Source organism: Thunnus thynnus, chromosome 11, assembly GCF_963924715.1.
Source record: "Thunnus thynnus chromosome 11, fThuThy2.1, whole genome shotgun sequence".
NCBI lineage: Eukaryota > Metazoa > Chordata > Actinopteri > Scombriformes > Scombridae > Thunnus > Thunnus thynnus.
This window is the reverse complement of record NC_089527.1, coordinates 27288484-27309942: the sequence shown is the minus strand read 5'-3', so window position 1 is coordinate 27309942 and position 21459 is coordinate 27288484. Positions and strand designations below refer to the sequence as shown.

At 39.8% G+C, this 21459-nt stretch overlaps 3 protein-coding genes across 3 annotated transcripts; all 3 read right to left on the bottom strand.

The window, feature by feature from the left end:
* Positions 1 to 705: 705 nt before the first annotated feature.
* LOC137193063 (trace amine-associated receptor 8a-like) lies at positions 706 to 4323 on the bottom strand. Its single transcript, XM_067604248.1, has 2 exons — positions 3188 to 4323; positions 706 to 2914 (listed from the first exon to the last, which is right to left on the bottom strand). Exons 1-2 carry the CDS (start codon positions 3412 to 3414, stop codon positions 2095 to 2097), a joined length of 1047 nt encoding a protein of 348 aa, XP_067460349.1. The 5' UTR covers positions 3415 to 4323; the 3' UTR covers positions 706 to 2094.
* Positions 4324 to 7246: 2923 nt separating this feature from the next.
* Positions 7247 to 8911, bottom strand: LOC137192142 (trace amine-associated receptor 1-like). Its single transcript, XM_067602655.1, has 2 exons — positions 8624 to 8911; positions 7247 to 8351 (listed from the first exon to the last, which is right to left on the bottom strand). The coding sequence occupies exons 1-2, from the start codon at positions 8848 to 8850 to the stop codon at positions 7532 to 7534; spliced, it is 1047 nt and encodes a 348-aa protein (XP_067458756.1). The 5' UTR covers positions 8851 to 8911; the 3' UTR covers positions 7247 to 7531.
* A 2880-nt stretch (positions 8912 to 11791) lies between these two features.
* LOC137192141 (trace amine-associated receptor 13c-like) lies at positions 11792 to 14126 on the bottom strand. Its single transcript, XM_067602654.1, has 2 exons — positions 12935 to 14126; positions 11792 to 12639 (listed from the first exon to the last, which is right to left on the bottom strand). The coding sequence occupies exons 1-2, from the start codon at positions 13111 to 13113 to the stop codon at positions 11820 to 11822; spliced, it is 999 nt and encodes a 332-aa protein (XP_067458755.1). The 5' UTR covers positions 13114 to 14126; the 3' UTR covers positions 11792 to 11819.
* Between the last annotated feature and the right edge of the window lie 7333 nt (positions 14127 to 21459).

Below are 21459 nucleotides of genomic sequence, written 5' to 3'. Positions count from 1 at the left end.
CACAATGTCATCACACTCTGTCTTTTGTTATTATTTCAATTGAGAGACCCCCAGCGGCAGAAATTACATATTGTGTGTTTAACTTCAAGCCATAGAAGAGCTCCAACTGTGAGTCACGTAACACACAAAAACTGAAAAATCTGAAATAACTCTTCACCCTTTAAAACTTTACACAGAACTCGTTAAACAAGGATTTAATGAAGAAAAACCACTATAAACAAAATATTTATGGTGCTTTATTTGTTGATGTGCTGCTCAGCATGAATTCTAATCTTACACTAATACTTGCAGTTAGTACAGATGTGAACATGAAAAATACAAATACCTGCAGATGGAACTGCAATGAATACTAGTTACCTTACTTATCAATGTTCAGTTTTTGTGGATACAACTTTAGTTATTTTAGTAGATGGTAGTTTTTGAGAATGTGTTTTGTTGTGCTAGTTGTGGATTGTATATGAAAATGTGTTTCTGACTCAGTATTTCATCCACCTTCTAACTTCACAAACTGCAGTTATAAAATCACCATAGAATTTGATCTGACACAGTGGAAATAACAATTAAAACATTACAAAATTATATAAATATATTATAATTGTATAACATTTTACTGTTTTTTTTACATTTCATGCATGTTTCCACAAATTATCATATTTAATTTAGTTATTATTGTTATTTGATGATGGTAGTTTTTGAGAATGTGCTTAAACCTTACAGAAATATATAAATATATTATAATTGTACAACATAGTACATTGGGCTTTTTAAGTTTCCATGCATATTTCCACAAATGATCATATTTAATTTAATTATCGTATTGACCATATGTGATGATGTGTACTCAGATGGGTTTTTGTGAGCCGGTCGGAGTCAAACGGCCTGTTCCGATTGTTGTTCCCACTCTGCCCCAGATGGTGGGTGATAGTTTCAGATGTTGTAATAAAGATATTAATATAATAATTAATGTAATAAATAAGGCATTATGTTGTGTTCACACCAAACGCGAAGCGAATTTTTGCCTCGCGTTACTCGCGCGAGTTTGAACGCAGGAACATTTGTTGTTATTCGCGTAATTCGCGCAAGTTTGGCCGCGGGATCATTTGTGCTTATTCGCCCCAAGCAGCCAGTGAGCAATGGTAGGCACCGGTTTGTCCCCACCTGGACAGTGGGAGCCAGCCAGTGATGTTACTGAAGCTCAGGCTGCCTGCCAGCTATGTCCTCCTGCTAACAACATTCATACCGACACTTATCTGTAAACACTGAGAAATACATCAAATACATCAACTCCTCTGTTCGTTTTGCTGTGATACACTGCATTAACCTGTCAGACAAAACTCCCCCCAAAAATCCGTTTATTTACTACACTTTTCAGACGACCCTAAAGCGGTATGAGCCCAAAATAAACTTAGGTTTTGCTATGATTTAATTGCAATAAACAAATCAAAAGATGCCGAAATAACTAAAACATGATGCAGATTTGTAAAAAGTCTGAATTCATCCTTTGTCAGGTCTGTCCACAAGACAAGCAAACAACTTTTAAAATGCTTATTTTCACCGGCATTTAGGTTATTATTGATGACAGCAGCCGGGGAGGGGGGAGGTGACTCTAGTGTTAGCTCCGGTTAGGTTGAGATGCGAAAGTGAAGATAAATTAGTTTAAAAGTTAAAATAATAAACTCCTCCCGCCGGTAAACAACTCCGGATTACAGCAGAATCCGATGTGACTCGTGTGGTGGTCTAGTGTGTGTTTATTCCTCCAGAAATCAGCAGCAGCACCAACGTGTTTCCCGGCCCTCTCCTCCAGAGCTGGCCGCCTCTCAGCAGCTGTCTGTCGATAAGCCGCGGCTGAATCACCCGTTCCAGCCCCATGATACGCGCGAAATTTTCGCTGAAATCGAATATTTTCAACTCGTGCGAATACGCCAATTTCGCGTCTATTCTCGTTTTTACATTGACTTTATGTCTAATCTCAACACGCGAAAAATTCGCTTCGCGTTTGGTGTGAGCACAAAATTAGACCTTAATTTCAACTAACAAATCAAACTATTCCCAACTTCCCAGAAAGTTCTATTGAAGTTACTCCTGTGTCTTTCTCTACATTATTCCAGCATTACATGAGTCAGGCTGCAGTATCTGAAGTGTAACAATGAGTTTAATAGATTTTCTGAACCAGGGGTAGAAAAAGGCATAGATCACAGGGTTTAGACAGGAGTTAAAATACAACAGCCAGACTACAAAGGGTGAGGATGAACTGCTGTCTTCAATATCCTGTCCTACAAGGGTTGGAGAGTAATATGGACAAATACATATTAGAAACACAACTACTACAACACCAAGAGTCCTGGCTGCTTTCATCTCAGATTTTTTAGCAGTTACTTTCACTGAACGCTGGAGTGCGACAGTTGCAATGTGAGACCTCATAGTGCGAGCCTGAGACACAGCCACCACAAATACTCTCGCATATAGAAATATGATGACAGTAATTGGGCTTATAAAGGTAAAGACAAAGTCAACAGTTCCTGTGATATTGTTGAGGATAACTACACACTCTCCATAGCAGGAATTCTGCTCATCAGGATGTCTCAGAAAGTTATTTAAAATCAGACTGTTATAGAGAACAGAGCAGATCCAACACAGACAAACACATATTTTTGTTCTGTCCAGAGTAACTTTGTTGGTGTATTGTAGAGGGTCACAGATAGCCAGATAACGATCAATCGATATGAGCACCATATTTCCAACTGAAGAGGAGGTAATGATAAAATCAACAACATAATTCAGAGCACACATGTGGTCACCAAAGAACCAGCAGGCCTCTGTGTGAAGGATTTCAGCCGGCATCAGCAGGAGCCCAACGAGAAAGTCTGAGACAGCCAGAGAGAGGATGAGGAGGTTGGTTGGGTTGTGTAGCTGCCTTAGGAGGAAGAATATCATAACTTGTGAGATTATCATCAATGGTAGTTTGTCAGTAACAGTAGTAGTAGAAAGCACATACTTAACATAACAGCATTTTGATTTTCTCAAGTAAGCATTTTAAAATACAAAACTATTATTAACTGCGGGTTTCACACTAGATGGTCTAAAAATGAAATCTATGTGCCACCTCAATTACATTTTTTCTTGTAAATTTTCATTATGAAAAAATAAAATGTATATATATATATTAGCTCAGTAAGTTTAACTCTGCCTGAAGTTGGAGATGGAGATGATGACCAGAAGGTTGAGAGTCACTGTGAGCAGAGAGATGAAGGACAGCACGATGTAAACAAGCATGCCATCAGACTGAGGCGGCAAAGGTTTCCTGCAGGAATTGTTGAGGAGTTGTGGGAAGCAGAGTTCAGCCGCTTCTGGGTTCTCCATCATCATAGAGAGAAGGAAGAGAGGCGTCTCTGAGTTCTGGATGCCTTTTGTCATCAGCTCATTTATCTACCAGTACTATTTTTTCTGTCCAGCAGAGACTGAAGTCACCCGTCCCCCCTACTTTACTTTCTCTGATCCTCTTCATCTCAGGCCTCATCAGTTCCTTCCCTCCATCTCTCACTTGACTAATGAGTATCACTTGACACTGTTTCTCATTCTTCTTTTTCGTCATCCTCTGCAACTTTTGCATTCTTATTATGGTTACCATGTCATTCTTGCTGGTACAGAATATTAGTCGTACCCTGTAAAAACGAAAGAAGTTGAGAAAACACAATAAATCTTTTTAGTTTCAAGTGTGAGAGTTTTAACACTCAAGTTCTAAGTGCAGGTTACCCACAAAAAGCCGGCAGAGTCCCACTGTAGTTACAGAATCGTGCTCAGTGTAGTTACAGCACATATACAGAAATCTCATATATCCACATGCTTAAGCAGATATAGAGCTCAAAACACTATTTTCCCACTTATCTTCCTTTCACAAGATTTTTTTTTCCACTTTCCCTAAAACATTTGACCAAATGATTTGTATGTTTTATAAGATATTATATTCATAACCCAAATTATGAAATAATGAATTTACAATCAGAATATCTATAAATGCAGACTCTGCCAGTAGTGGTGGTTCATGCACATCACTTTGGTGCGTTCAGAGTCTGAGCAGAACTGATCTGTACACAGTATAAATACAGAAGCATTATGAAGGGATCTTCTAATGGTCAGTATGAACAGGAGGAATGATTATGGCAAGAAAAACGTATTTTCAATTGTAACCACTACTTGTTATGAAATACGCTAAGTGCCAAATAAATAGTTACACCAATATCTTATGTATAGGCCCTTTAAGGAGGATGATAAGTAAAACACAAATTCAATTTAGTGAAAATAGAAAGATGGAATTTATTCCACACAAGGAAAAAAATATAAATCAAGATTTACCCATCACATATTACTTAGATCTGGCTAATAGTAATAAAATTAAATATATATATATATATATATATATATATATATATATATATATACCCCTTTAAAATAAAACAATAGACCAATTTAAATGTATCCCTTTTTTTTTAGAGCTCTTCAAGTATTAAACCAAAAATAAATGAATAAATAAATTAAATTAAATTGTCCATCCTTCAGTTCTTTTGTTAATACCCAGGTAGTGTCAACATTCAGTTCAATACAATTTTATAGTCCTTCTTTATTTCCTCCTCAGATACAAATAGTTTAATTTCCTTGAAAGTTTAGTTCAGTTCAGTTCAGTTAAGGGACCCCCTTTTATTTCTTTTCGGTATTTTGCTTAAGCTTATCTGTAATCCTGATGGAGATCTACATCGTCCAAGTCCAGCAGCGTCTTGGCTCTGACACTCCTGACACGTGACAGCAGTGACCCTTGATATACCTCCCGCTCGCTGGAGTCCTCTGTTCCACTCTCAGAAGATCAACCAAAAAAAACAACCTGCATACCGTACAAGTTAATTTCAGTTAATGACCAATTCCTTTTTTAGTATGCAGATTAATATCAAGATCTTACGGTTATTTTCTAACCTGTTATCAGTTTATTGCTGCCTAAATGTTCACAAAATGAACATAAAAAAACATGCCCATAAATGGAAAATAAAATTCACAAGGCAATAATTTCTGCCAGCAATAATATCTCACATCTCATATCATTTCTCAGAAAATGCACAGTGCTAGTTTTAATTATAAAAAAACATTTCTCTGACTGTTTTTTTTTTTTCATCCACCATCATAAAGTGAGCATGAGCTAACATCGATTTTTTAAGCTAGCACTGAAAGGTAAAAACACTCACCGGAGAATTGTCATCAAAAACACGTCTAATGGTGATCCTCCTTCATCCTCTGGTAATCAATAATATCCTGGAACAAGGTAAGTCTCTTCTGGGCAACTTTAACACTGACTTCAACAAATATAAACAACTTTTCCTCTCTTTTACTCTATATGAACGCTTGTACACACGCTGGACCATGGATGTATAAAGAGAACTGGATGCAACGTCAGAGGCAGGGCCCCGTTCATTACTATGAAAGTTGCTCAGTGGTGCATGAAGCCAAAAAAGTTCTACAACTTTCGCATTGCTTCTGCATCTATGCGGCCCATAGAGCAAGCAAGGTAGTGACTTTCGCCGGCCGAATCAACTACCTTCAGTTTAGCCCTCCGGCTAACTTGAATGGGGATGAAACAATTCAATCGTGCGGCTCTTCTAGGCTTTTGAAATGTGATCAGACCAAATGGATCAAATTCTGATAGTGAGACAAGTCATTTCGCAGGGGTTGTGATGCTCAAAAAAAATTATCCGCTGATTTACAGACGTCTCTTTCACAATGTAAGTCTATGGGGGAAAGTCTTTTTGGACTAGTGAGCATCAAGTGACGTAATTGCAGTTTTGCCGCCATGTCAAATTTGCTTCAAAGCCTGGCGCTCTTCCTGTATTCGGTTCTCTTAATACATCCATGTGCTGGACTCTGTTCGCTTTTTCTTCGTCTCTTACTCCCCCTCCCCCACCTTCTTTCTCTTGCGCATCGCTACTGACAACAGTGCATTCTGCAGGCGCTTACTGCCACCCTCTGGACTTTTAGTCAAACTACAACAATAACTAGCATTAAATTTGACTGAATATCTGTTAAATGTAGGTAAATGAGGTTAACATATGAATGAATGTTTATACAAAAATCAATGAAGGTTTAACTACGGTAACTTTCTTATGCCACTGTAAACTATAAACAAGTGGAGTTAAACAGTGGAGTTTAGAGTCTGTTAAATTTATTGGGATTACACAATGTTCATTTGGGCACCTGACTATTGTTTAAAGAAAGACTAGAACCCCTCCCCTAACAACTTTTAAATATACAGTATTTAACAATATATTTAAGAATATAAGAGTTGCTTTTCTTTCTCATTTAAGTGAATGGGAGGATGTGTCCAAACTTTTGAGTGGTACTGTATATTTTGAAATACATTTGCTGTATGTTGATTGGGAACATTTTTATTTTCTGTCCCCTATCACTAAGTTTCTCCAGAGCTCCCCAATGCACAAATACCCCCTGTTGCCTCTACAGTCAGCCAAAGGCCTGTCATGTTGACATGCACATCACTGACAGCAGTGCAGCTAACTGAATTCTGAAACTTCTTCCCTGGCAGAACCAGATATTTTCTAACACAGTTGTTCATCTTTAGTACTGATGATTTAACTGGGAAAGTTTTATGCTGATTCAAGCTGTAGAAGAGCTCCAACTGTGAACCACATAACATTGTCTATGGAGAGAATTTATGGGATTTTTACTTCTCGAACTAAAGGTGCCTGAAATAACTCCTCTCCCATTGCAACTTTACACAGAACTCATTACACAAGGATTTAATGAAGGAAAGCCACTAAAATTAAAATATGTATGGTGCTTTATTTGTTGCTGTACTGCTCAGTATGAATTCTTATCTTACACTAATGCAGACAGAGGTGAACATGACAAATACAAATACCTGCAGATGGAACTGCAATGAATACCAGTTACCTTACTTATCAATGTTCAGTTTTTGTGGATACAGTTTTAGTTATATTAGTAGATGGTAGTTTTTGAGAATTTGCTTTGTTGTGCTAGTTGTGGACTGTAGTATGAAATTTTGTTTCTGACTCATTATTTCATCCACCTCATAATTTCACAAACTGCAATTATAAAATCACCTGATCTGACACAGTGAAAATAACAATAAAACCTTACAAAATTATATAAATATATTATAATTGTACAACATTGTACATTAGGCTTTTCCATTTTCATGCATATTTCCACAAATTATCATATTTAATCAAATTATCATATGGACCATATGTGATGATGTGTCCCCACGTGGGTTTTGTGAGCTGGTCGGAGTCGAAAGTCCTTTTTTCCAATTTTATATCCACTCTGCCCCAGATGGTGGGTGATAGTTTCAAATGTTGTAATGTCTTAAAATTGACGTGATTAATTGATTGTCTGATAGGGAAATGATTAATGAAGATTTTAAAATAAGGCATTAGACATTTACTTCAGCTAACAAAGCAAACTATTCCCATCTTCCCAGAAAGTTTTATTGAAGTTACTCCTGTGTCTTTCTCTACATTATTCTAACATTACATGAGTCAGGCTGCAGTATCTGAAGTGTAACAATGAATTTAATAGATTTTCTGAACCAGGGGTAGAAAAAGGCATAGATCACAGGGTTTAGACAGGAGTTAAAATAAAACAACCAGATTGCAAAAGGTGAGGATGAACTGCTGTCTTCAATATCCTGTCCTACAAAGATTGGAGAGTAATATGGACAGATACATATAAGAAACACAACTACTACAACACCAAGAGTCCTGGCTGCTTTCATCTCAGATTTTTTAGCAGTTACTTTCACTGAACGCTGGAGTGCGACAGTTGCAATGTGAGACCTCATAGTGCGAGCCTGAGACACAGCCACCACAAATACTCTCACATATAGAAATATGATGACACTAATTGGGCTTATAAAGGTAAAGACAAAGTCAACAGCTCCTGTGATATTGTTGAGGATAACTACACACTCTCCATAGCAGGAATTCTGTCCATCAGGTTGTCTAAGAAAGTTATTTAAAATCAGACTGTTATAGAGAACAGAGCAGATCCAACACAGACAAACACATATTTTTGTTCTGTCCAGAGTAACTTTGTTGGTGTATTGTAGAGGATCACAGATAGCCAGATAACGATCAATCGATATGAGCACCATATTTCCAACTGAAGAGGAGGTAATGATAAACTCTACTATATAGTACAGAGCACACATGTGGTCACCAAAGAACCAGCAGGCCTCTGTAAGAAGGATTTCAACCGGCATCAGCAGGAGCCCAACGAGAAAGTCTGAGACAGCCAAAGAGAGGATGAGGAGGTTGGTTGGGTTGTGTAGTTGCCTGAGAAGGAAGAATATCATAACTTGTGAGATTATCATCAATGATAGTTTGTCAGTAACAGTAGTAGTAGAAAGCACATACTTAACAGCATTATGTTTGATTTTCTCAAGTAAGGATTTTAAAATACAAAACAATCATTAACTGCAGGTTTTACATTAGATGGTCTGAAAATGAAATCTATGTGCCACCTCAATTACATTTCTTCTTGTAAATTCTCATTATGAAAATATATTTAAAAAAAATATATATTAGCTTAGTTAGTTTATCTCTGCCTGAAGTGGGAGATGGAGATGATGACCAGAAGGTTGAGAGTCACAGTGAGCAGAGAGATGAAGGACAGCAGGATATAAGCAAGCAGGGCATCAGACTGAGGTGGCAAAGGTTTCCTGCAGGAATTGTTAAGGAGTTGTGGGAAGCAGAGTTCAGCTGCTTCTGGGGTCTTCATCATCATAGAGAAAAGGAAAAGAGGCATCTCTGAGTTCTGGATGCCTTTTGTCATCAGCTCACTTATCTACTAGTACTATTTTTTTCTGTCCAGCAGAGACTGAAGTTCCCCCCCCCCCCCCCCCCCCCCCCCCCCCCCCCCCCACACTTTGCTTTCTCTGATCAACTTCATCTCAGGCCTCATCAGTTCCCTCCCTCCATCTATTACTTTACTAATGAGTATCACTTGACACTCTGTTTCTCATTCTTGTTTTTCGTCATCCTCTGCATTGGCAACTTTTGCATTCTTATTATGGTTGCCATGTCATTCTTGCTGGTACAGAATATTAGTTGTACACTGTAAAAACAAAAGAAGTTGAGAAAACACAATAAATCTTTGAGTTTCGAGTGTGAGAGTTTTAAAAGTCAAGTTCTAAGTGCAGGTTACCCATGAAAAACCTGCACAGGCCCACCGTAGTCACAATAAAACATATGGTATCCAGTTTTTGGACCTCAGAAATCTCATATATCCACATGCTTAAGCAGATGTATGGCTCAAAACACTATTTTCCCATTTACCTTCCTTTCACAAGATTTTTCAATGATTTAACAATTTGAGTGTTTATGTGTGACATGGTAAAATGTAGTGTTACACTTTCTGAGTACAAGCCAATTCCATTTTTTCAATGATTTCTTGCTCTCCTTGCTTCACCCGGATATGCATGAAGACCATTCCAGTTCCCCTATTTCTGCTCTGAAGAACGAGGAGGGATCCCTGAGGAGGCTTGAGTGAGGATATACGAGACTAGCCTTCATGGAGGTCTTTTACCAGGCCGACACAACCCTTTATTGGAAATCAGTTAGTGATTGGGTTGTTCGGTAAACTATAATTTGATGTGAGATATACTGTATTTATATAATTTCCACTTTCTCTAAAACATGTGGCCAAATAAATAATTTCTACAGTTTATGTAACATTATAATCATAACCTGGATTATTAAATTATGAATTTAGTATCATAATATCTATAAATGCAGACTCTGTCAGTAGAAATGGTTCATATGCGTTCAGACTCTGAGCAGGACTGATCTGTACACAGTATAAATACAGAATTCAAGTTTTTGTTAATGTGCAGATGTTTGCCAAATGGTTTAAGGGAACATACAGAGATATTTGGACAGTGCATATATGTGCAGATACAAATTCTATCAAAAGTGGCTACAGAACTGTTACAGCTGAGATAATTAGCTTCAGATAAACTTTTAAATATATCTTTGCACAGAAGGAGTTTTTTGGATTTTGGCTGCCATCATTTACATTATAAGTGCATTATGAAGGATCTTCTGATGGTCAGTATTAACAAGAGGAATAATTACAGCAAGAAAAACCTATTTCAATGTTCATTTGGGCTCCTGACTGTTGTTATACGACAGACTTGAAAAATTGTGAGCCTGTCCTTTAACAACTGTTAAACATATTTAACAATATATGGTAATTGTTATTACATATATATTTTGAAATACATTTGCTATATGTTGATTGGGAACATTTTTATTTTCTGTCCCCTATCACTAAGCTTCTCCAGAGCTCCCCAACGCACAAATACCCCCTGTTGCTTCTACAGTCAGCTAAAGGCCTAACATGCTGACATGCATATCACTGACAGCAGTGCAGGTAACTGAATTTTAAGCTCTTTGTCAGGATGTTTCTTGAAGCAGGAGTCATAATTAATTTCTACCTCGGCAGAGCCAGATTTTTTCAAACACAGTTGTTCATCTTTTGTACTGATGATTTAACTGGGAGAATTGTATACCAGTTCAAGCCATAGAAGAGCTCCAACTGTGAGTCATGCAACATTGTCTATGGAGAGAATTTATGGGATTTTTACTTCTCGAACCAGAGGCGCCCGAAATAACTCCTCTCCCTTCGCAACTTTACACAGAACTCATTACACAAGGATTTAATGAAGGAAAGCCACTAAAATTAAAATATGTATGGTGCTTTATTTGTTGCTGTACTGCTCAGTATGAATTCTTATCTTACACTAATACTTGCAGTTAGTACAGAAAGAGGTGAACATGAAAAATACAAATACCTGCAGATGGAACGGCAATGAATACCAATTACCTTACTTATCAATGTTCAGTTTTTTTGGACACAGTTTTAGTTATTTTAGTAGATAGTAGTTTTTGAGAATGTGCTTTGTTGTGCTAGTTGTGGACTGTGGTATGAAAATGTGTTTCTAACTCAGTATTTCATCCACCTTCTAACTTCACAAAATGCAGTTATAAAATCACCATAGAATTTGATCTGACACAGTGGAAATAACAATTAAAACATTACAAAATTATATAAATATATTATAATTGTATAACATTTTACTGTTTTTTTACATTTCATGCATTTTTCTACAAATTATCATATTTAATTTAGTTATTATTGTTATTTGATGATGGTAGTTTTTGAGAATGTGCTTTGATGTACTAGTTATAAATTGTACTATGAAAAAGGTGTTTCTGACACAGTATTTCATCCCCCTCATAACTTCACAAACTAGTAGACTAGTACTAGTACTACTACTAGCACTCACAGTAGAATCTGATCCCATTACAACATTACAAAATTATATGAATATATTAGAATTATGTTATTATATAACATTCTACAGGGTTTTTCCCATTTCTCACATTTTTCCACAAATAATTTAATTTAATTATCATAGTTATTTACTATGTAATTCTTGTTAAGTGTGACATGGACCATATGTTGTAATGTGTCCCCAGGAGGATTTTGGTGAGCTGGTCGGAGTCAGAAGTCCTGTTCAGATTTCTATTCACACCGTGCCCCAGATGGTGGGTGATAGTTTCAGATGTAATAATGACAATGGATGCAATTTATTGATTGTCTGATAAAGAACATGATTCATGGAGGTTTTAAAATATAAACATTTAAGGTAGTAGACCTTTACTACAGTGACTCCCTAACAAATCAAACTATTCCCATTTTCCCAGAAAGTTCTATTGAAGTTACTCCCCTGACTTTCTCTACATTATTCCAGCATTACATGAGTCAGGCTGCAGTATCTGAAGTGTAACAATGAGTTTAATAGATTTTCTGAACCAGGGGTAGAAAAAGGCATAGATCACAGGGTTTAGACAGGAGTTAAAATACAACAGCCAGACTACAAAGGGTGAGGATGAACTGCTGTCTTCAATATCCTGTCCTACAAGGGTTGGAGAGTAATATGGACAAATACATATTAGAAACACAACTACTACAACACCAAGAGTCCTGGCTGCTTTCATCTCAGATTTTTTAGCAGTTACTTTCACTGAACGCTGGAGTGCGACAGTTGCAATGTGAGACCTCATAGTGCGAGCCTGAGACACAGCCACCACAAATACTCTCACATATAGAAATATAATGATACTAATTGGGCTTATAAAGGTAAAGACAAAGTCAACAGTTCCTGTGATATTGTTGAGGATAACTACACACTCTCCATAGCAGGAATTCTGCCCATCAGGTTGTCTCAGAAAGTTATTTAAAATCAGACTGTTATAGAGAACAGAGCAGATCCAACACAGACAAACACATATTTTTGTTCTGTCCAGAGTAACTTTGTTGGTGTATTGTAGAGGGTCACAGATAGCCAAATAACGATCAATCGATATGAGCACCATATTTCCAACTGAAGAGGAGGTAATGATAAAATCAACAACATAATACAGAGCACACATGTGGTCACCAAAGAACCAGCAGGCCTCTGTAAGAAGGATTTCAACCGGCATCAGCAGGAGCCCAACGAGAAAGTCTGAGATAGCCAGAGAGAGGATGAGGAGGTTGGTTGGGTTGTGTAGCTGCCTGAGGAGGAAGAATATCATAACTTGTGAGATTATCATCAATGGTAGTTTGTCAGTAACAGTAGTAGTAGAAAGCACATACTTAACATAACAGCATTTTGATTTTCTCAAGTAAGCATTTTAAAATACAAAACTATTATTAACTGCAAGCGTCACATTAGATGGTCTGAAAATGAAATCTATGTGCCACCTCAATTACATTGTTTTCTTGTAAATTCTCATTATGAATATATATATATATATATATATATATATATATATACATATATATATTAGCTTAGTAAGTTTAACTTTGCCTGAAGTGGGAGATGGAGATGATGACCAGCATGTTGAGCATAGCAGTGAGTAGAGAGACAGTGGACAGCACGATGTAAGCAAGCATGCCATCAGACTGAGACGGCAAGGGTTTCCTGCAGGAATTGTTGAGGAGTTGTGGAAAGCAGAGTTCAGCCGCTTCTGGGTTCTCCATCATCATAGAGAGAAGGAAGAGAGGCGTCTCTGAATTCTGGATGCCTTTTGTTATCAGCTCATTTATCTACTAGTACTATTTTTTCTGTCCAACAGAGACTGAAGTCCCTCGCCCCCCCTACTTTGCTTTCTCTGATCCTCTTCATCTCAGGCCTCATCAGTTCCTTCCCTCCATCTCTCACTTGACTAATGAGTATCACTTGACACTCTGTTTCTCATTCTTCTTTTTCGTCATCCTCTGCACTGGCAACTTTTGCATTCTTATTATGGTTACCATGTCATTCTTGCTGGTACAGAATATTAGTTGTACACTATAAAAACGAAAGAAGTTGAGAAAACTCAATAAATCTTTGAGTTTCGAGTGTGAGAGTTTTAAAACTCAAGTTCTAAGTGCAGGTTACTCACAAAAAGCCCACACAGGTTCACTGTAGTTACAGTAGCACATATAGCAGAGTTTTTGGACCACAAAAATCTCATATATCCATATGCTTAAGGAGATGTAGGGCTCAAAACTCTATTTTCCCATTTACCTTCCTTTCACAAGATTTTTTAATGATTTAACAATTTGAATGTTTATGTGTGACATGGTAAAATGTAGTGTTACACTTTCTGAGTACAAGCCTTTCCCTTTTTTCGATCATTTCTTGCTCTCCTTGCTTCACCGGGATATAGCTCTGGTCATGACCATGCATGAAGGCCATTCCAGTTCCCTTATTCCTGCTCTGCAGAGCAACGACGGATCCCTGAGGAGGCTTGAGTGAGGATATACGAGACTAGCCTTCACGGAAGTCTTTTACCCCTGTATTGTAAATCAGTTAATGATTGGGTCGTCAGGTAAACTATAGTTCAAAGTGACTACATAATTTCCACTTTCCCTAAAACATTTTAATCATAACCTGGATCAATCAGATCTATTAATGCAGATGCAAATAAATAAAGCAAATGCTTTCTGCCAATACTGAACAGGATTGATCTGTGCACAGTATAAATACAGAATGCAGGTTTTTATTAATGTGCAAATGTTTGTCAAATGGTTTAAGGGAACATACAGAGAGAAAACACCACTGCTCTAGCAGTGGTATCTGTGCACCTTTATTGTTATTAGGACAGTGCATATACAGTATGTGTAGACACAAACTCCATCAAAAGTCACTACAGAGCTGATAAAGCTGACTGACATTTGATCCAGATGTGCCACCGTCATCAGAAATGGATGTCGCTTGATGGTTCAGAGGAAAGATGTTATAGTTCTGTCCCAGTCTGGCTCTATGTCCCTCCACCAGTCCACCAGATTCCCTCAGGCTTTTCTGCCTGTTCAAGACTGGACTGAGTGGGAAAAAGGACAGATAAGAGAGTTTGCAGATTATATTTACGGACCACTTGAGAAACTGTTGCTTTCTACATTGACTCTTGTTGAAACTAAGTGCTTAAATGAACTGAAACACTAATGCTATTCAGAGTTGCAGTTGTCTTTTAGTTCGATTCATGTGTTTCATGCAGCCTTAAAATGCAAGCCACTCAGCTTGACAGACTGATTTATTCATGTTTTTGTCAACAGCAATATATGCTGAAGTTTATTTTGCTGTGTGCTTGTTGTGACTTGTGCACTTATTTTAGTTGTGTTCATGTGAGTTCTGAAATGGTTTGTGTATGATTATATTGTGTTTTCTGAGGATTTTGGTTTTCTGTTTATTCTCTTACTCCTTGTGTCTTCCCAGCCAATCAGCTCCCAGCCTGCCCTTGTGTCTTGCCGCCTGTTCCCTGTTGTTTCATTAGTTCAGTATGCATTTAGGTCCTGGTTTTCAGTTCAGTTTTGTTGGATCCTCTGTTCAGTTTATTCTGCTGTGCTCTGCATTGTTCAGTTTTGCTTTTGACCTGCCAGATTTGTTTTTGCCTGCACAAGCCTTTAATAAAGAAGTTTCTTCAGCCTCGCTCAACCTGCAGATTCCTGCATTTGGGTCCACCTGCTTCATTCCACCTAACACCTAAAACCCTTTCCTGGGAACCCATCTGGCACTGGAGGGACCTCGATTTCCCAGACGAGCATCCAAGCCTGTTAGCCACCAGCAGCCAAGCTATCCTGTTTATTCTGAGCCTATCACTCCAGCCCCCTTTGCTCTTCAGCCTGCACCTGGGACTGCTAGCCTCCAGTCTACTTCTGCCCCTGCCTCATCATGCCCCTCCAAGTCTAGCCCCTGTCCCCATGAACACAGGTCAGTTGGATGAACTGGCCAGACATGGACCCAGCAGACATGATGAAGGGGGTAAAAGAACTTTTGTGTGCTTTGGAGGAATTATCTGCCTACCACCATGAGACCTCCAGCATTAAACAGAAGAATGCAGCTTTTTCTCTGGCTCTCTGCAGCAATCTTCTCTTACTGCAGGGCTGCAGCAATCCTCTGTTCCTGCACGGCTGCAGCAATCAGCAGCCTCCTGTTTCCTAGGCTCCTTCAGGTCACCTGCCGGACTTCCAGCAGTCGTCCATCTCTGCCGACCTCCTTCCAGAGCTTCAGAAGTCAAAGTCCCTGTTGACATGCAGTCAGACCTACAGTCAGCAGTCTCCACCAACCCACAGCCAGACCTTCCAGACCATCGGTCTGCCGTCTTCACTGATGCCAAGCCTGATCTCCAGCTGCCCGCCTCCTGCCCTGCACTCCAGTGGTCTGCCTCTCCTTCACCCTGCCCCGACCTGCAGCCAAATCTTCTGGTGCTGGCTGGCCTTCTTGGCCTCTGTCTTCATTGCCATCCTCCAGATCAGCCCGGTCATCATCACCAATATCCAGATGGGCCCAGCCTTCATCACCAACCTCAAGATCGGCCAAGTTTTCATCGCTGACCTCCAGATCAGCTCAGCTTTCGTCGCTGACCTCCAGAGTGGCCCATCTTTCCTCACCGATTTCCAGAGCAGTCCAGCCTTCATTGCTGACCTCCTGAGCAGCCCTGCACATCTGGTTGTCCATCTGGTCGCCCTCTGGAGTGACACCAGACATGTGTCCTGCCTTCTGGTTGCCCTCCTGTGTGACACCGGCCATCTGTCCTGACTTTCGGTTGCCCCCCTGAGCGACTTCGCACATCTGTCCTGCCCCCTGGTCACCCTCCGGAGCGATACAGGCCTTCAGTCCTGCATCCTGGTCACCTTCAGCCCAGCTCCCAGGCTGTCCTAAGTCACTGCTCCAAACTTGTTTCTGCCTGTCATGCCCTGGTCTCATCACCACCGCAGCCGCCACCACCACCAACACCACCACCAGGTGTTATAAAAATTAGAATTATACTGTGATTAGATGTCTTAAAACCTTACTATGTGCGTGTTCTTGTTTTTGCATGTCATGATGAATGTTCTTGTTTTGCTCTGCAAAGTTGCAGAAACGGTAAACGCAGCAGCTAAGATTAACAACAAGAGGCCAGTACATACGTTAGAAGAAGTCAGGAGGGAATAAAGGTCAGAGACAGGTCAGGATGACTTTTTCTCTGTAACCCCACTTGTGTGTTGCACTGTGAAATGCTCCTTCTTGTACAAGAAAATCAGTTCAACTTAAACTTTGATACTTCGGATCCAGTCTCCATTATTTAAAGGTCATTAGGAAGAAATTCTTTTAACAAATTGGCGCCCAACGTGGGGCCCCAATAGCTGTTCTCCTCTGGAAGCAACGGGACTGAAAAAGATCCTGCAGGAACACAACCAAAGACCTTTGCCGCAGAGTTCTTAAAACCCCGTTTTGGCAGAGAAAGTCAGAACCAGCTGAGAGAGGAGACAGTGAAAGGGTTGACCAAAGAGGAGACGGACTGGTAATTATTAACATGGTAGTTGTTAACAGTGTCTCAGTGAAATGAAAACCAGACAAGGGTAACCTTATGGTGTCAACAAATTGTCTGGGGATTGGAAACCTAACGGTGTCAACAAAAGTCTACACATTTCACTGATTGAACCAGTTGCTTGGGTGAATTCCATACAAACTGGTTGGCTGTTAAGGGGAAAACAAGGAAATTAAATAGCTTTAAATTAAAAATAAAAAAGGAAGAGAGAAGAGACCTCTACAATGAGTAACTGTTGTAGCTGTAAAAAACCACAAGCAGAGAAATATGGTGGAGATACCAAGCGTATGAAAACACTACATCCTGATAATGTTAAATACCTCAAGAGATGGCAGGAGAAGTATGACTTTGTAGAGAAGTTAGATGTAGAGGCTTGCGAAGAATTAATGAAAGCTATTTGTGAGGAAGTAAAGAGGAAGAAGAGTAAGTCAAAGAAAGAAGGTCTGCTGCAGGCCAAGTTGTGGCTGATAGACGCAAGAGCCAGACAAGCTGGCATTCAGAAAAGGAAAAGGGAAGAAGCAGAGAGGGTTGCTAAAAGACAGGAAAATGCAGATAAACGACAGGAAGCTCAACAGGATAGAGAGAAATAAAATAACATATATCCTGTCTTATATTCTGCCCGAGACCGACAGAGTGATGACAAATATGTGCCATGAGGGCTCCGTCCGGATACTCTGCCTTACCCCGAACCTCGACTTCCTCCTCCTCCTCCTTCACTACCGACTGCTCCACCGACTGGAGAGGAGAGACGCTTCCACAAGGCCCTCAATCTCTTCTGAGGACACAAAGCGGTACAGTATACAGTCTCTCACACACTGCACATGTAAATGAGACACTGAGTCACAAGAAGGTAGATTTGGATGATCGTAAATATGACATGCCTTTCATCGCACCTATGATTGAATTACCAAACCCTCGAGCACGCCTAGATGTGAGTGGTGTGATACAACCACTCACAGTCATGATTGGATTCAGACCAGAAATCAGTCAATTTGTAATCAAACACCCGATTTCTTGGAAAAATGAAGGATTGCAGAGAACCATTGATTATGCAATTCATGCAGAAGAAACAATTGAATTAAAGAAACAAAAGAAGAGAGTTGCAAATACATTCTTGTGTGATGATGGTAACACTGGTGAAATTTTCTTCCGAGGTAACTACGGAGGGAGGAGAGGATGGGGAGGTGGTGAGAACAGAGGAGCAGACGACAGAAGAGATTTATGCTACAATTGTGGCAGACATGGTCACTATGCGAGAGACTGCAAAGCCTCAAAGAGGATGGGGAGATGGAGGGGAGGAGGACGAGGGGGATGAAGGAGCGGAGGAGCAGAGCCCAGGCAGGAAGAGAAGGAAAAAGATCACTCTGCATGACTAACTTCGGAAGCAGGTCAGGCACCCACACAGACACACACATACACACCAACAGATGAAGAGGCAGAGGTAGATGAAATACTATCACTACAAGCAGCTGATCACAGTTGTGCCCCGTTAATCTCCTGGGAAGAGATTTGATGATGAAATTGGGAATAGCAGTAGTACCGGACCAAACTGGCTCTGGTATGAAAGCATGCCGTGTCAATCTGAAAACAACTGATAGTGATGAAGAGGACAAAGTAGAAATATTTGTGTGCGAAGGACTAACATTAAACTACTGGTACAGTTTGGATTTAGTTCAAACTGGGCCAGGAAGTGTAACTCAAGAGCTAATGAAATTGATAAAGGATCGCATTCCTCCAGCAGAGATGGAAAATGTTGAGATGCACACACCTGAAGAGTTACATTGCACAATGTACTTCCAACTCCAACACGGACAAGAGAGTACCATGAAAAGTTTCTTAAAGAGCCCAGCTGCAAAGTGACTCTCACTGAATTATACTGGGACAAAAAGGGAAATTGTGCTTGAGCAGTGAGCCTCCGAGCACCAGAAGTGAGGGGGGCCTCACACCACACATTTCTTGTTCAAAAACACTACACATACAGTGGAGAGACTTAGGTGATTTTTTCCTAAAAATAAAAGATCAAACTGTGAGTGGCAAGAGATGGGAGAAAGAGTGCTATTCGCACCCAAATTAAATGTGTATTGTACCCACCTAAACTGGGTGACACAGGCAGTCAAAGCCATTCACGTCAGTGGAGAAACCAGTCTAAACTTCACTGTTGCTAGATTTAATCTAACTGCTGAAGAAGAGTTAGAGCTAAACAATCTACCTCAAAAGTTGTGGTCCATAGGGTCAGCTGATGTGGGACTTATTAAAGGAATACAACCAGTTAAAATAACTCCAAAAGGCTCTTACAGGCCGTACCAGAGACAGTATCCACTTAAACAAGAGGCTGAAGAGGGGATTGCACCAATAATACAGGATTTACTAAGTGCAGGAGTTATCAGAGAGTGCCCAGATGCAGCATGCAATAGCCCTCTGTTCCCTGTAAAGAAGGCTGCCCCATCAACAGGATGGAGAATGGTACAGGATTTACAAGCAGTAAATAAAGCAGTAATACCATGTGCTCCCCTCGTTCCAGACCCACACATGCTATTAAACGAATTGAATCCTAAAGCTAAATATTTTCCAGTGATAGATTTAGCTAACGGATTTTTCTCCATCCCTCTCCATAAGGAAGATCAATTTTGGTTTGCATTTCAATACAGATGTAAAAAGTATACATTCTCAAGACTCCCACAAGGATATTGTGAAAGCCCGGCGATCTTTTCAATGGCAATGTCATCCAACTTAGCACAATTCACTTCCCTAAGGGGGAGCCAACTGTTATTGAAAATGAACAGGATTGCAAAATTGATACTGTTGTGCTATTAGAATATTTAGCAGAACAGGGTCACAAAGTAAGTAAGAACAAGTTGCAATTATGGAAAAAGGTAGTGAAATATCTAGGTTTCAATATCTCTCTTGAAGGGAGACACCTAGATGAAGATAGAAAAACTGCAATACTACATGCACCCAAACCAAAGAAAGCACTCACACCCCACTTCTCAGCTCAAGCGGCAGAGCTGATTGCACTAACTGAAGCATGCAAGTTAGGAGCAGGGAAGAGAATAACTGTCTATACTGGTAGCGCATAGGCTTTTAATACCTTACATGTTTTTGCACATGAGTGGAAAAATAGAGGTATGATTACATCCACTGGAAAGTCAATTCTGCGCACAAATCTGATTTTAGCCTTATCAGAAGCTGTACAATTGCCACTATAGATAGCAGTATGTAAGTGTGCTGCTCACACTTTAGGAGATGATTTAATCTCACAGGGAAACTGGAAGGCGGATGAGGAAGCGAAAGCAGCTGCTGCTAGACAAGAATACCAAGACATATACACAGCTGACCATATCACACACATTGACCATGACATTTTAAAAGACAAGCAACACAGCTCACCTGAATCAGAAAAGCAATCTTGGGCAAACGGGGGCGACATTATCTGAGAATGAGTTATGGAAATGACCAGAGGGCAAGTACATTCTTCCAAAAAATTTATTTCGATTTACAGCAGTATTGATGCATGGGTTAACCCATACGTCAACAGGAGGGATGTATGAACTAATAAACAAAATATATACAACATATGGATTCCAAAATTACTCAAAAAATGTTTGTGCATCATGTTTAGTGTGTGGAAAACAGAATGTTCAAGGTAGATTGAGACCAAGGCCAGGTAAAATGCCTAATGCTCAATATCCATTTCATACAATATGCATGGATTTCATTGAGCTAAATAAATGTGAAAACAAAAAATATTGTCTAGTGATCATAGACTTATACTCAAAATGGATTGAAATTATTCCGACAGCAAGAAATGATGCAATAACAGTAGCTAAAGCTCTAGCAACACATTTGCACCAAGATTTGGGTTTCCAGAAATCATATATGCTCTGTAAGCTTGATAAGCATGCTGCCCACATTGGGCCAACCTCTCCAGGTTTGGAGAGGTTGGCCCAAGTGGTACAGAAAATCCAGCTGGCAAGAGCAGGATCAACCATTGCTTGCTACAAAGCTAAGTGGTTAGGATTCCAATGCTGGTGGGGGGAAAGGAGATTAGACCCCCTTTCATGTGCAGTGGGAGAGGTTCTCTCCTTTCTAAAGTATCTGGTGGATAAGGGGCTGTCTCGTGCCACTGTTAAAGTGTATGCAGCAGCGATTTCCTCCTGTCATGAGGACCTTGGCGATAGACCTGTCTTCATTCACCCCCTCGAAAAACATTTCTTACAGGGGTTAGGAGACAACGTCCAGTGATGCGTGTTCCCACCCCCGAGCAGGAACTACCAATAGTGCTCAAGGCCCTAGTGAATGATTCCTATGAGCCTCTGTAGCACTCCTCTCTGAAGAGGAGCACCAGACTTTGAAAGCATACAGAACATGTCCAACACAGATGAATATAGAGTTTATGATTTTAGTGGGGTAATGCAGAGGATCACAAATAGACACATAGCGGTCACCAGACGTGATCACCATGGATCCTACTGAAACAGAGGTAGTAATGTATGCTAGATACTGATACAAAGCACACAAGGTCACCAAGAAACCAGCAGCC